This window comes from Scatophagus argus, chromosome 14, assembly GCF_020382885.2.
Source record: "Scatophagus argus isolate fScaArg1 chromosome 14, fScaArg1.pri, whole genome shotgun sequence".
NCBI lineage: Eukaryota > Metazoa > Chordata > Actinopteri > Scatophagidae > Scatophagus > Scatophagus argus.
Genome location: NC_058506.1, coordinates 21932598 through 21948476, shown reverse-complemented (window position 1 = coordinate 21948476; position 15879 = coordinate 21932598). Strand labels below are relative to the sequence as shown.

At 45.9% G+C, this 15879-nt stretch overlaps 1 protein-coding gene across 1 annotated transcript; it reads right to left on the bottom strand.

Annotated features, from left to right (window-relative positions):
• Nucleotides 1-1070: 1070 nt before the first annotated feature.
• Nucleotides 1071-15532, bottom strand: mybbp1a (MYB binding protein (P160) 1a). Its single transcript, XM_046410321.1, has 27 exons — nucleotides 15260-15532; nucleotides 14640-14735; nucleotides 13806-13889; nucleotides 13645-13719; nucleotides 13036-13143; nucleotides 12700-12890; nucleotides 12336-12503; nucleotides 11788-11905; nucleotides 10928-11217; nucleotides 10687-10788; nucleotides 10470-10595; nucleotides 9971-10177; nucleotides 9521-9629; nucleotides 9306-9399; nucleotides 8901-9067; nucleotides 8654-8764; nucleotides 8356-8547; nucleotides 7958-8131; nucleotides 7638-7795; nucleotides 6993-7127; nucleotides 6609-6699; nucleotides 5926-6057; nucleotides 5780-5848; nucleotides 4404-4517; nucleotides 2427-2528; nucleotides 2207-2331; nucleotides 1071-1657 (listed from the first exon to the last, which is right to left on the bottom strand). Exons 1-27 carry the CDS (start codon nucleotides 15422-15424, stop codon nucleotides 1306-1308), a joined length of 3855 nt encoding a protein of 1284 aa, XP_046266277.1. The 5' UTR covers nucleotides 15425-15532; the 3' UTR covers nucleotides 1071-1305.
• Nucleotides 15533-15879: the final 347 nt, after the last annotated feature.

Below are 15879 nucleotides of genomic sequence, written 5' to 3'. Positions count from 1 at the left end.
TGGTACAGGACCAAACAACACATCACGTCTGCTGGATGTGAGGCTCCTTCTGTTCATACACTGAAGGTTCCTGAAGTGGAGAGGGCCTTTAAGATGAAACAACTGATGGATGTGGCTGCAGCCTGCCTGGCACTCCTGCAGATTTATGGCTGCATAGCTTCATGTCCTGTATAGTAATCCATTTGTGGAGCACTGCATCATTTTCCTGACAGCTGCATTAAGGTTCTGTGCGGTTGCTCACCTTAGTATACAGCACAAAGGCTTGCAACATCAAATGCTGTGCAAAACCCGATGACATTTTTCCCAAAAAGACTGTTACGTAATGGGCTGAGTGCCCACACATGACCCACAGAGGTGAATTCTGACACGGGTCCTCCCAGGTCGTTCAGTAGTTTGGCTCAGTCCTACACACCTTTCTGCTGCTGAAAAATATCAATTTCTATTTTTATGTGAGCCGAGTTGAAACAATATGAGGCCAAATGCTAACGAAACCTTGAAAGAAGCGCAGTCGTCATGACCAAAGACAGGAGCAGTTTCTTTTGTCAGCCTCAGTTTGTACGTTTTGTGGTCATTAATGAATAATTTTTAGTTCGTTTTTGCAGTGTGTTTTGAGTGTTTAATTCAAGCTGTTTGTTTTCCCCTTTGCTCACCCTGTAGCAGGTGAAAACATCTGCATTATGTAGGACGAGTTTTCAGCACAAAGCGCATGAGCCTGATCCTCTGGGTGGGACGCATTAAAGCCCTGCAGCTACAACACCCAAGTCACATCAGCGTTTTCCCTCGTGGGTTTGAGCAATCTGTTTTATTCTAGTATTTCTAGACAATATATACGGTAAATATATTTGGACTGCCTTTGGGGGTATTTTCAAACCCCGGGTGTGACAGTGGACTTGTTACCAAGCTTGGAGAGCCTCATTTTCACTGCAAAAGTATCAGCAAATGCTCAGACGTGTTATGTTCCGCCTGTAGGCTGGATGGACGTGTGAGACTGCGACCACTGACTTGATATAAAGCTCGTCCAGTCGTTTTTCTCTGCATTTCACAAATGTTTCTTATTGTTGAGTAACAAATTTGATAGTGGAGAAATTGATTTATTATTGCAGACATTTTTTTCTAATCAATGGCAGTCACACATTAGAAAAATAATCCATATTAGTTCACTTTGCACACATCCAGAGTTTTCAATAAGTGGAATAATGTCTTATAGTGAAAACACAACAACAAAATGTCTGAAGCACGGACAGTAGAAAAACAACAACACAGCCTCTGTTAAAGGAAATTATCAGTTAAATAGCAGTGTCCACTTCACATTTTCCCTCCTCCTCCCTCTTTCTTCTGTTTGGGTTTCTTCTTCTTCTTCTTGGCTGGTTTGCTGTCAGACTGCGTCTTGCTCTTCTTGGCTGGGTTGGGCTGCGAGTCGGACGCACCATCGGCTGGTCGTTTCTGTTTTGTTTTCTTGTCAGGTTTCTTCTTGGTTTGTCCTTTGTCTGCTCGTGGTTTGTCCGCGGAGGTCGAGTTGTCTCCCGCCGGCTCTAAAACAGGCTTCTTACGCTTCTTGCGCTTTTTAGTGTCTGGCAGAAAACCTTTCTTCTTCTTCTTGGAGACTTGCTGCTGCTCAGCGTCTTTGTCAGGTTTTGGCTTTTCAACTTTGGGTTTCCTGTTAAAGTGAAAATGAAAACAAATGCAACGTCGACAGGCTGGCTTTAATATACGGTAAAAGAAAGTGAAGCTTATGTTTGTATGAACCTTTAGACGAGCTGATCAGGCTGATCAACACTCTGACCGCTGGTGTTAATGTCAACTGAAGAAATAAGAGGACAAAATGTCTCCGTTTCCAGCAACCGTCGCTATAAAATGACTTTAAATCGTACTAATTTGTCTGAGCAGGAACACATGATGTCCTAAAGTTATCAAAACACGTACTTCAACATTTTTAAGGAGTTATGATTATTCATTGGTTGAAGTTTAAAGGATGAAACACCCTCAGCTTGAAGATTTTCAGTTTGCAGAACACTCTGTGACGCTGCAAAGTGAACATCCCTTCAGTCAGTGTTGGAGATGACGCATTCAGGGAATCCGATTACCGACCTGCTGCATGTATACGAGGAGTTCACAGCAACCTGCACAGCCTGATCTCTCCCACTAAACATGTTTCATCTGCTTCCTCATGTCCAGAGAAGCTGACATTAACAGCACACTAACTCACATGACTCCGAAGTGTTTCATCACAGCCCAGTAGGTGTCCTCTAGCTGGCCCGTCTTCTTGAAAGTGATGACGCTGGTCAGGGACTGCAGGATCCTCTGAAGGGGCTCCAGGTCCACAGGTAGCTTCTACACAGAGCAGGCATGGGAAGCAGAGACTTGAGTCTGGACAGAAACCACATCACCCGTCACATTTCCGTCTCCACACTCAACAGTCAACCTACCTGCTGGTGGACGTGCTTGACCAGGAACTGGCAGAGCTCCAGAGTCTTCACCACCTTCTCCTTCACCACTTTGCTCTCAGTCTGACCGACCTGCTGAAGGCTCTGAGAAGGAGAAGAAACCGAGATCAGACCGCCATGCGTGTTCATCAGCTGGTACAGTGTGACTGATGATGTGTTTACTGCAGAACCGATGACTGCTGTACTGCGTGTCAGTGGTTTGGACCCAATGGCCAGCAGGACGTCCCGTCAACACAAATTAATTTAATGTGAATGCACCTGTAGGCCCTGCTATAAAACTACATTTAGATTTGTTTGCTTGTAAAGGTTTTACTTTAAGTCCTCCAGTTTGGCACCAATAAGAAGTGCACAAACACATCTTGTTAATATAATCCTTTAACCTTTATTGATCCCCAGAGAGGAAACTCAGGTAATGTGTGTTTTATAATTTTGTCATATATTATCTGTTTATACACCAGCCTCCACTTCTGGGTGCCCACAGAGTTAAAGTTATCGACAGACACATGAATAAACGCGTATCTGTTCACAGCTACATTACAGTGTTATGAACCTTTCATTACATGTTTATACACTGCTGGTTAACGTTGAATAAGGGGATTTAATGCTGCTGATGAATAAAGAGACACTCTGTGGTCAGACTCTGACAGTCCACATGTCGCGGGCTGAGTCATTTAACTAATCCCCCAGAAGCTTAGCGATACCCAAGCTGCTATGAGAGCGAGGGGCATTCAGGGCTACGTCCTGTCTCCTCCTCAGACACCAATCCAGTCAAAACCTGTTTCAACAAAGCACATCTCCAGAGACCGAGACACTCCGAGGTCTTCACCACGAGACAGTCTGTACCGCCCCTCACATCAAAGGTTGCCATAATTATTTAACAGTGATTCAGCAATTTTACATTAAGGATTTATCCACCACCATTTTAGGTTTTGGTCAAAAAGACCTTCAGAAACTGTGCCTGGGTGAAGACTGCTTTTACTGCATGTTGGACAAAGCAGACCAGGAAACGAGCACTCAAGTTACGTCTTATTAATGGCCATCGTTTAGCGGCTGGAGTTAAGAGTTATGTTGTTTGGCAGCTCTGCTTTTGTCCGGGAGGGAAAAGACGGGACGATGCAGAGGTGAGCTGGTTTGGTGGTGCGGTGCAGAAGCCAGCATGCACGTCGTTACCCTCAGCTGACCCGAACCCACACAGAGGACGGGGACGGCGCCGTCGGCTCTCATCATCATTCATCACAGCACCATTCAACTTCATAAACCGTCACGAACAATACAGTTAGAGGATGCTGATGTGTGGACGTCTTCACGCTCAGTGAGGAGCTGACGTGCACTTACAGCCTTATGCTGTCTTACACATAGGAAATAATAATAAAAATCATTTCAGATGTTTACAGAATGTTAAGAGAGCGTGCTGATATTGAACTGATATCGACAGAGTTACATCAGCTAAGAGTTTTGCCGTCCACACACACGATGGACAAAAGAAAGTGAACGAAACATTGAGTGATTTATGTGGCCACTTGGAGGCAGCACAGAAATCTGTGAAAACTGCATTTTACATAATATCATTAAGTTATTAACCTGTTAGCAAACAGCTAACAGGAGCAACATTAGCGTGTTTCTGGCCACCTGATGTCCTGTCCTGATGTCCAATATTCATCCTCTTTCAGCTTCATTTATGGTCTCCAGCAACTCCTGGGTAAAATATTCCCCTCTCTGCCTGCTAAATGTCCCACCACGTTCAACTAAAGGAAGCTACCTCTGGGACCTGATGGGTCAGTTTATCAACGATCAACTTTTCACATTTTTAAACAGACACAAACCTTTTATTGAATAGCAGTGCAGCGACGCCTCGTTTGAGCCGCTGCATCGCTGTAACCTTCTGTGAAATGATTTAAACGTTGGATCAGACTTTCCAACCCTGCGATGTGAGCGTGACGTGAAGCCGTGTTGACCTACCGCTGTCAGCTGACTCGTGACCTTCACGCAGAGCTCCGCCCACGGAGCGCCGCTCAGCAGCTGCTGAACGTCCCTGCTCTGCATCGCCCGCAACACCAGCACGCACGCCTGGCCCTGAACACACACACACACACATACACAGTCCATCAACAGGAAGTCTAACGAAGACATGAACTCAAAAGGTAGAAAGAGCAGGTGACAAGCGACTGTCCAGCAGCTGAGGTGGAGGGAGGAGGAGCTTCCCGTTCAAGTTTGTCTCGACTGTTTGCACGTTACCGAGTGCTGATAAAGCTGCGGGGGTTCAGACTGGGTAAAGGTGGTTTACTGGAATTTGATTCGGCATCGTCCATCTGCTTCAGTGTGTCACAGGATCAGCCAGTTGGTCGTGTCATACAATGGGACAACCTGTCCTGTAACTCATCCACATTGTTTCTACTGACTGCGTGATGATGGGGTCAGAGGTGCAGCTGGGAGGAGGCACTGATGGTGTAGTTTGGTGCATAATACTGACAGCAGAGGGACTGACCCAGCCGACCTTTGGTAACTGCTGCATTGTCAGCTTAGTTTCTACTTGTCCATCCTGCTGCTATGTTTTTGTTCCCAACCGGTGATCTAACGATCCGACAGGCGAAACCAATTACTGCAGCTCGCGCGTTCCACACTTAACTAATTAAATAAACGCAACTGATGAAAGACGTGGCAAAGGAAGCACAAGATGAGCTCAAGCTCAGTTGAGTCATTAAGCACAGAGACACTCACACATCAGAGGAAAGAAGACAAGGAAGAGGAAGAGGAGGAGGAAGAGGAGGAGGAAAGCGACATTTAGCTCCACCTTTGTTTCTGTTCAGCTCAGTTCTCACAGGAATAAAGCCTGTTTTTAAACATCAACTCGCGTCTGTCACAGGAGGGAGTTACGCCATTTCTAACGTTCTGACTATGTGAACGTTATTTCATTTGATCTTGTTTAAAAGACCGGGAATGGGATCGGTATTTGGATGTTAATTCTTGCTGTAAAGAGGGCTTCTTCAAAGGGAAAGCACACATCCTGCACATGTTTTCTTACTGTCCTCAGAGCCCACGAAAAAGACCAAAACCAGCAGTGAAGTGATCCTGCTAACGAGTGTCGTCTGGGTGCCTGAAGCCTTTTCATTTGATTCTTCTGGGTCCAGATACTATTAAAAACACGCTGAGCCAAACTGTTAGTTTCCTTCTTTACCACGAAACGTAACGGATTTAGAGTCACAGCTCGATTGCATCAGTAACGTTTGCAGACCACAGCAGAGACCCGTCTGTGCTGTCCGTGTTCGACGCTTTTGTCCAGAGCTGCGACCGTCCTGTTCAGCTTCCTGCACACTACAGAGCTCGAGTTTCTTTACCTGCTGGTGAACTCTGACCCCAGACGTGATGTGCTGCACTGCCGCGTCCAACAGGTTCACACACAAAACCTGGAAATGACACACAAGCTGCATTAGCTTGACATGGCTGTCGTCTCCACGGTTACCTGATGTGCGGCTGTACTCACCGGGAACCTACTGAACAGGTCTGTGAACATCTGAGTGGTCAGAGGGCTCTTCCTCCTGCTCATGAAGGAGCTCAGAGCGTCTCTGAAGATGGTGGAGACCCGATCAACGTCCACGCAGCCCATGAAGCTCAGCTGCAAACACACACACACACACACACACCATGAAAGACCAAACAACACAACATCAGGGATCAGAATAGACAAGTCGTTGTATTAAAGCAAATGCACTGAATACTAAAAATGAACGGATGAATCCCATTTAGCTGCTTCAGTTTCAGGGTCCTCGTATTGTTCACACATTACCTTCACTGACAATCTGAAATCTTAGCTGTGAAAAAAGCTAATTTCTCCCATCCCTGACTAAATTAAGAAGAAAATATATATTAATTGTTTGGCCTAGGAAGATTGAAAGAAAATCTGTCTGCTGCAGATCTGCATAGGACATGAAGGCTAAAAAATGCAATAAGAATCGCTCGGAAATATTTTTTCAGCATGTGCCCACTGACTGACCTTGCTACCTTGAACCAAACGAAAAGCCTGGCCTGAACTGTGTGTGATTTGTTGTTAAAGGAGAAGAAACGCTCACACACTGCGTCATTACGCCGCTAACCGGCTGATTTCCTCACGTCACTCCCTTCTGACTGGCCTGAACAGGCGACACATGAATCAGTGTGCAAACATACGTCGCTCGCTGCAGCTCTGCTGGCGTTCTGCTCCTCTGTGGACTCGGCGGGCGAAGCTCCTCGCAGCACTTTCACCACGTACAGAGACGCACTGCAAGGACAGCTCAGCATCAGCACAACACAACTCAACCACAAGGCTGGCACAACACACTCGCATCATTTTTTAACCTGGGAAACAGACTTTGGAGTGCATGTAGACGCATGGAGAGTTTCAACATCGGGTCAGTCGTGTTGTGAATCACAGCCTCCATTTGCTGTTTTAATTGAAATTCAGTTTTTTTGTCCGCGTCCCCACAACATGAACTCCTCTTTAGTCACACAATCACAAACACTGTGGTGTGTGAGAGGGTTCCGCATCCTGTTTAGTCCTCAAACAGTGAGTACCTGAAGTAGTAGAGGCTGACTGAGGACTCCGACAGCCTCTGGGCTTTAGTCATCAGCTTGTCCAGCAGGTCATGGAGCTCCCCCTGTCTGTCACCAACAGTCTTGCAGTAAACTTTGGACCTGCACAGCTGATTCCTGAAAAATCACACAAACAGGCCACATGAGTATTGACTCCGAGCAGGTTCTGGCACAACTGGTTCGTTAGATGATTAAACAATCAGTTGTCAGCTATTCGGATTAATCAATTCCAGTTATTTTTCAAACAACATGCCAAACAGCTTCTGGTTCAAAATGTGAGGGTTTGCAGCTTTTCTTTGTCGTTTATGACAGTAAATAAAGAGTCTTTGGGATTTGGACTTTTGGTTGGACATTAGACTTCCCTGTACATGTTTTAAGCTGTTTTTAAGCTGAAGAACTACTTTTTCCCCACTTGGATTGTCATCATAACAATCTAAACAACAGGGCGACCGAACACCAGCTTTTAACGGTAAAAACTTCAGGTGTGTAAGACACAACAAATCCGAGCTAAGAACCTCCCAGCATCGGACGGTCACAATCTGGAAGGAGAGTTTCAAGTGGAATACATCATAAAAAAGAAAGACAAAGGCTGGAGACAGTGATGACATCACAGTTAAAGTGCGTCACCTGAAGATATCTGCAGCTCGGCGCAGGAAGTCCTGCTCCTGCTGGTTGCTGTCGGAGCTCATTCCTCTGTCGATGATGGTGAGCAGAGGCTCCACTAAGCCCAGCACCAGAGGACTGCCAGCCTGTCGGGCCACAAACACCTCAACCAGGTCCAACACCTACAACGTAAAGCCAAACGAGGGCGTGAAGACAACAGCTGAAACGTCTATGTGATGAGTCAGGCTGTCGGTTTCCATTTGTTTTGTTCAGTTCTTCTTCTCTGACTCTGGATGAGATGGAAAACAAGTCATATACAAGACAACAGACTGGGGATGAGGTACCTTGATCTTAAAGTCGCGGACCAGCGCCTTCTCTTTCTGTAGTTTTGTCTTCTCGTCCTTCTTGGCCTGGTTCTTTTTCTTCTGCCCCGAGAAGAGTGCAGCCAGGCTCTTATCGAGCTCCATCATGGCGTCATCATCCAGATCTTCATCGCTGCTGCCATCCTCCTCTGTGGCCTGAACAGAGTACAACACGACAGAGGACTTTAACACAGGGAAACACTGCGGTCGCTGCTGAACCGGGACCTGACACATAGGCTTCTGTTAACCTTACAGCCTGTCAGCTTGAGCCAGACGACCAAATGAATCCACAAGCTTCGTGATACTCATTAATTTAACGCATATCAGTGGCAGTACAGCAGGCTGCCACACGAGGGCGAGCTGAGACACTGAACACCCACCAGAGCGTTCTGCTGCTGCAGGACCTTCATCAGCTCCAAACGGAAGTTTTGGTCCACAGCTTCCTCTCCCAACTCCTCATCCTCATCTTCGTCCTCGTCCTGTTCCATCGCTTCATCGTTGCTGTCATTTTCATCATCATCATCATCATCATCATCATCATCCTCATTGTCTGATCCACCAGACTCGTCATCCTGGCAGGACCACCACAAATTTATGATTTCAGGATAAAAGAAAAGAACTTGACAGGATCAATAAGACAATAAGATGTTGTTGTGAATGAGTAAGAGAAGAACTGACCTCCATTTCCTCATCATCATCGTCTTCCTCATTTGGTGTCTTCTGGGTTTTGTTGTCGTCAGTGACAACCACAGCACTGTCCTCCTCGTCATCCTTCTCTGGGTCCAGGACCTACACACAGCCCAAAACACCATCATTACAAACACTTTCAAAGCTTCCAGTGCAGCACAGAAACAAGCATGGAGGTTTACAGACTTAACGTTATCCTCTCGTACCTCAGCGCTGAGACTGTCTGAGAACGACTTACATCTAAGATGGCGGTGAGGGCTGCCGCAGTAACGTGGGGGCAGATGGAGGAGAAGACCGTCTTGCAGACCAGTCTGATGTGTCGGCTGGGCTGGGACAGCAGGGACAACAGGATGTCCACCATCACCTCCACCCACTCAGGCTCCTCCTCCTCCTCCTGCTCCGTGGCTGCACCAAAGGAAAAGCACACTCACACACATTTCACACAGACTGTTCTGGCGTCGTTTGTTCCAGCAGAACAAACTGTAAACACAGCTGTAAAACATTACAGTGAAATGAGACCATACAATACTGTCTGCACAAAAGCACTTCTGAAGTGTAAAATCACGTCTAGCATGACATGACGACTAATCTGTCACACATTTAAGGTGTGACATGAGGTGCCGTCACTGCGAACGAGGATCACCTTGTTTCTTCTTCTTCTTCTTGGCCTTCTTCTCCTGAGCTTTGTCCATGCAGCTCTGCAGGTCCTTCATGATGTCCAGCAGCTCCTCGGGGGCCTTCAGGAAAGACACATTGACGACGGAGTTAATCACTCGGCTCGTTGCCGGGGCAGCCTTACGTTTTTGTGTCAGCAGATGGTGGTGCTTTGTGGTTGGAGGTGACAGGTTAATGCTGTACCTTGAAGAAGTGCATGCCGACCAACAGGAAGAGCTGCTGGAACGCAGTGTTCTCTGCAGTTTGTCCTTTCTTAGCTTTCTTCTTCAGGTTTGAAAGGGACTCCAGCATGCTGTGAGAACACATATGAAGAGCCAGAGTTACCAAACGTGCTCCTAACTCGCTTAGTTTCTCTTTTATCCATTAAACAGATAAACTTTTTACACTGTATTTGTTTAACCTGCAAAATAACAGAAATGTGAAAATGACTGTGATGAGTTCAGTGTTATTATAATATTGGGATGACTGACAACAAAAACAAGATCAGATTTGTAATAAACTGATTTACTGATAAACCTGAACAACTTCATCCATCAAAGTGTCTGTAAAACTGTGACCATTAGAGGAAAAGGAAGAATTAAGCTGAATCGTGTTGTCCTGATGCTGCTCTCAGAGACGACTCTGCTGTCCCACCTGTCCCAGGCCCGTCTCTGCTCGGGGCTGAAGGGCTGGCTGCTCTGGACGTGTTTTGGCTGGCTAAGCAGGACCTGTGCGTACTGGACCAGGTGGTAGATCCACATGGTGCCATCTGCTGTCACGCCCAACACCCGCTTTTGGTTGACAGGCGCACCTTCAGCTGAGTCCTCAATCACAGGCAGGTGGTGCATGGACAGGAGGAGTCTGGAGCGAGGACAGGCAGACCGACAGAGAGACATTCAGACTGAAATCTGGGGCCTCAGTTACAGCACATGTTGGGGTGATTCTCACAGCTAAACTCTTTGGTTCAGTTTAAACGAGCTCTGGTGGTTTTATCCCGTTAGTTTATTTGGAATAAGCAATAAGATGGATGTCACATCCAAACTTGTCCCCGTTTTCTGTTATTTTTAAGGAAGGAATTAACTACACTGAACGTGATCAGTGGCTGATGCTTAGGAGGAAGCCGTCTCAGAACAGACAACATTTCATTCCTCACCCAAAGAAAGAATTGACAAGCACTCCTCGTGTTTTGTCATCCAGCGGTACAGAAAGCTTCGTCTCCGTCTCTGGGATGTCAGCTGAGGCCTTCTTGGCAGTGAAGAAAGCGTGGAAAAAGACAAACCTGAAACAGAAACAACACAGCACCAGCTGATGGACTCCTTTCCATCACATGTCACCTCCGTGACTTCTGCTTCGTTACAGGCAGGTCTCACCTGGCCACATCCATGATGAGATCCTCCTGCCTCTTCACCTGGTGGTTGTCAACGATTGAGGAGAGGCGAGCAACAATCCACTTCCTCAGCTGGTTCTCCTTCCTGAGGAAAGACAATCATCACTTACATTTATCCAGTTTCTGTCCCTGCGACTTCCTGTTCCAGGTCACCAGAGCAGACAGGATCAGAGCAGCGATTCTCAGAGACAGAACTTAAGCATACAGCACGTATATAAACTCACTGTTGCTGTTCCTCCTGATTGTCCTTCTGTTTGCGTGTCCTGAAGTCCAGCAGCTTGTCCAGCTGAGGGTGCAGGAACATCTTCTTCAGCCAGTCCACGTACTGCCGCAGAGCTGCAGGCTGGAGGTGCTGCACCACCCTCCACACAGACGGCACCACAGGGTAGCCCTGGTTGGTCAGCGAGGAGAAGCCCACCATCACCGCCAGCTGCTTGTCGGGGTCCTGGCAGCCCTGCAAGAAGTCTGACACGCAGGCGTCCATCTCTGGGGCCAGCTTGAAGCGGTCCGGTTTCTGGGAGAGAAAAATTGTGCATGAGATTGGTCAGTTAATGTGTTAATGTTAATGTGCTTAAACAGGTACACAGTCAGTCCCTGCAAGAGTCTGCAGGTGTAGAAATTATCTCTTGGTGAAGACATTTGATTTTTCTTTCTCTGTCATGCACCGTGAGGCATCTCCACTGGGCTGGTGAACTTGTGACCATCTGAAAGGAGCTGCAGAGCATCTGGACCAAATTCAGTTCTTTCAACAACCCACTGACATTTACAACTGCAGAGGCGACGAACCAAAGCCTTACTGACAGAAGTGGAGCGGTGGAAATGGACTTTCCACTGAATTTATCAAGACAACAGGTGAACGTGGAGGACGATTTTAGTCTTCATAAACAGTGGAAGACGAGAAATTAGAAATAAAAGCTGGTCCGTAATAAAATCCTGGTCTCTCTGCAGCCGATGTCACTGCAGGAGAATTTAAAAAGCAAATTTAACTTTCGGCTCTATCTGCTATCAAAAAACCCCACTTTGACCTGTTATCCAGAGAGGATCGTAACTTTACATTTACAGCCGGCTATATGAGGCCACTGACCTGAGCAGACACCACGTGTTCGCCATAACGCATCATCACCTCTCCGGACAAGACGTCCTTCAGCTGGGCTGCAGACAGGAGAGGCAGGGCACTGCCCAGCAGACGGAAGCTCATATAACTGGACACAAACAGGAAAACAGCAGGGAAGCACGTCAGCAAAATGCAGTTTACTGGAATCAGGACTGGATAATGATTTATAATATACACATGTGTGATGAATTGAAAGAAAAACATTAATTTAAATTCTCCCTCTTGTCTAATATTTGGATACAAAACACATAACTACACTTATGATTAATAATCACATGAACATCTCTTGCTACAATGGCTAAAAATTGATTTTCTTTCACAAATTGCCAAAATAAACAACTTGTTGAGCAGCCTGATGAAGTTAAGAATTTAGCTTGTTTACAGGTGGAGCAACAGGCTGCAGGTTCCCTCTGCAACCGAGGCAGACAAACACCCCAGCCACAACATCAACAGCAAAGCCCTCGGCTGTGGGTGTTAGCTTCAATGTGTCGCTGCAGTCCCACGCTGTGAGGACTCACTGTTCTGGCCCAGGCTGCTCCTTGAACATGCCGTTGATGATGGCGTTACTCCAGAAGAGCTGGAAGCTGTCTTCCTTCAGGGAGAGCTTCAGGAGGTCCAGGGCCACGGCTGGGAGGACACGCTCCTTCTTCACCGAGCGGGCCGCCATCTTCAGCACCTCCGTCAACCTGCCGGACGACATCACATGTGCCTTAGGTTTTCCACACAGCAGCAGTTAAGTAACAGATGGAGTGAGGAAAACTGGCATAGATGACATGTAGGTGAGCAAAATGTACAATAAATAAACTGTACTGAACATACCCCCCCCCTCACTAAAAAATATAATAATAATAATAAAGATCAAGCCAATCACAGTGTTCTTACTTTGGGATGTTGTCAGCGTTGATGATGGTCGAGGAGCCCAGCAACTTCTTGAGTTTCTTGGGCTTGAGGGTTTGTGGAAAGCGCTGCAGAGCCACCAGCAGCAGCTGGAGCTGCTCCGGAGTCCTGAAGGCTGATTCCAGGTCAGTTTGCAGGGCACTAAGTAGGACCTCCTCAAACACTTCCTCTGGGATCTGATGGACAGAACATATACAGTCATTTTAGAAAAATAATTAAGGATGCTTTGAAATTCAGGATTTAAGTAAAGGATAAAGTAAAAAAAACCTTGTGCATCACATATGTGTTTATGTATTTATACAGCTGAGCCGCAGTGGTCACCTCATTGAGGATGTCCATCATGGTCTTCGTGGGCAGGTCCTTCACGTGTTGTCTGTGCTGGCTGAGGCTCTGGAGGAGCTGCACACATCCCAACACCACCTGTGGTTCCTGTGTAATCACACAGCAGAGCTCAGAGACCTGAACACCATGCAGCTCCTTCTCTCTCTCACACACACACACACTCACACACACACACACACACACACACACACAGCGACCACCTTCACACATGTTAGAGCACCACTGTACAAAGGAGTGTATTTGGAATAAATAATTCAGATCCACAGGCGAAGGATCTTTACTCCTGCTGTATGATCATCATCACTACGTACATCCAGCTGATATGCTAATATGAGGCGTCAACGTTCTGAGTTAAACCAATCAAGTGGGTATCATCCAAACTTTGTTTTTTAAGCACTTTGTGTTTCTGATCCTGGTAGTTGTGTGTATGGCTAAACTTGGACCTTTATCCACGATTATAGATACGTGACAGTTCACAGCATATGAACAGAGGAATACGGGGGGTTCTCAGACTGCTGAAAGCTAACATTAGCGTCAGAAACGCGTTTTCATCCTTGGAGAATAACGACTCGTGGTCAGACTACTTACTTTAGAGAGGCGGTTGGACTGATGAAGGGCGAGGACGCCAAACAAGTTTCCAAACAAAGCATTTCTGAACAGTTTCTGAAAAAACAAGAGAGGAGACCTTGAGCGATTCACAGAGTCCATTCATGAAGCTTTTGCAGCCGACAGAAAAAAACATCACCCACCTTTTTCACAGTCTGCAAGTTGTGCTTTTCCTTGACTCTGCTGAGTACACTCTGCAAAGAGACGTCTTCAAAGGCACTTAAGACCTGCACAGAACAAAAACTCGTGTCACGCCGAAGCTAATACAGCCGACTCAGAGTTCACAACTCATTTAGCAGCACCATCTCTTAGGGTGTGTGATAAGCAACAATATCTGTGACATCCAGAAAGATGTTTGGACTTCTAGCAAGAAAAATTTCGTTTGTAGGTGCCGGACGACATTATACATACGAGTCAGAAAGGCAGAGGCTGACGCATGTATCTGCGTTGGAGAGTTGAAGACGTCTGAGAGTCAGAGATGATACGGTAACAGAACACATACTTATCACACGCATCGTCTGGCTCGGAAATGTGACATGACTAACAGGTCACACAGAAAAACGTAAACGGTTGCATCTGATGAACAGTTCAAATAAAATGATACTCATACTTCTATGAGGAAAAAGGTGTGATCAGAGAGGCTGATCAAACGCACTGGATTTCCTATGTGACCGGAATCAATTTGATAACATTTCAATTGATCTATGAAGTAGCTGTGAACCTGTCTCTGTCCACATCAGCCCAGCACCTCGTTTTCTGTTTAATTCATACAAAAACATGAAGACACTTGTGCCGTCTCGTTTAGCTTGTGAAGATGGAGACGTGTTTGAAAGCTCTGGAAAAGCCTGTCAGTGGCCCTTTAAAATAAATAACTTTGTCAGACACGCATTTCAAATATACAGAAAAATACAAGCGAGCCTGATATGTCATTATTGTCAGATTAGGTTAATCTGGTTTTGGTGGTCGTCTCCACTCACCTGTCCCAAAGCCAGACTGAATCCTGGTCTCGCAGCCTCTCGTGTGTGAGCCAGTCCATCCACCAGCCTTTTAAAGGTGTATTCCAACTCATCAGCCTGCAGCGCACAGAGAGAACCACGACATGACGCACAGGCTCTTTTCCTCTGCTCACACTCACTACACACTGCAAACCTTCTATAATCTATTATTTCTGTAAGTGCTTGAGTTAAAGGTCAGATACTTCACAAAACACTTCCAAGTTATGAAATCAGTGTGCATATGATATTGTGTATAAGTACAGCTTTGAGGTATTGGCACCTTACTGTACTTGACTGTTTTCATGTAATCCTACTCAAAAATTACAGGGGGAATAATCGTACTTATGATTTCAAAGCTGTAGTTACAAGACTTTTAATTAACCTTTAAAACCTTAAAAACAAGACCTTGATGCATAGTTTTGTTTTTTATGTTATATTTCCAGAAGTAGTTAAACGGAGGTACTGTAACATCTGAACATAGCATTAGCCATTACAACTACCTCCTCACACTGTGAATACTGTATTTTTATCCTTACAACCGAAAACAGCCACGCTGGAACAACGTTCACCCTGTCAGAGAGCGTGAACACGGTCTGCCTCACCTTGTTGTTGCTTTTAAGGTACTTGATGAGGTCTTCTATCGCTTTGAGACGGACCTCCTGATCCGGTTTGGCCAAGTCCCAGAAGAAGTCGAGGAAGACGCGGTTCTGTTGCAGGATACCGGCCGACCGGATCGGTTCCGCTGCTTTGACTGAGACCTCCACCATGTCTACTGATGTCCCTTCATACTACCACAACTTCTGCTCATGCTGCTGCAAGAGAAAAACGTGTCTCGCTGCGAAGCTACAGTTTCCGGGTCACGACTTCCGCTTTCTTCTTCTTCGACGACATTTCTGGAAGGCACAAAGCATCATAGTCCTTCTATCACAGCACTATGTGAGAGTTTCTTTGAAAGTATGTCCTCATTCTCTCACGGGTTTATCATTTAAATTCTTACGATTGAATTTATTATGATCGGATATTAATTAATTATTTCTATTGGATTTACTATGATTTATTTATTTATTTATTTATTAGGGCCCGTTAAAGTTTTTTGAGCAGACAAAACAGTCCATGATCAACTCTAACTGCGCTCTAAGCGGAGCTGTTAGCTGAGATTCTCCAAAGACATTTTACGTCTCAGTTTTCAAACTTTTACCTGCTCAGCAGAACTGAAGAAAAC

Excerpts from the sequence above, each read along its gene's own strand:
- mybbp1a (XM_046410321.1), bottom strand. The coding sequence starts at position 15,424 with ATGGTGGAGGTCTCAGTCAAAGCAGCGGAACCGATCCGGTCGGCCGGT. Across the intron at positions 9,630-9,970 it reads CAGAGACGGGCCTGGGACAG|CATGCTGGAGTCCCTTTCAA; the intron begins GTGGGACAGCAG and ends GTGTTCTCACAG. Across the intron at positions 1,658-2,206 it reads ATGAAACACTTCGGAGTCAT|GAAACCCAAAGTTGAAAAGC; the intron begins GTGAGTTAGTGT and ends TCACTTTAACAG.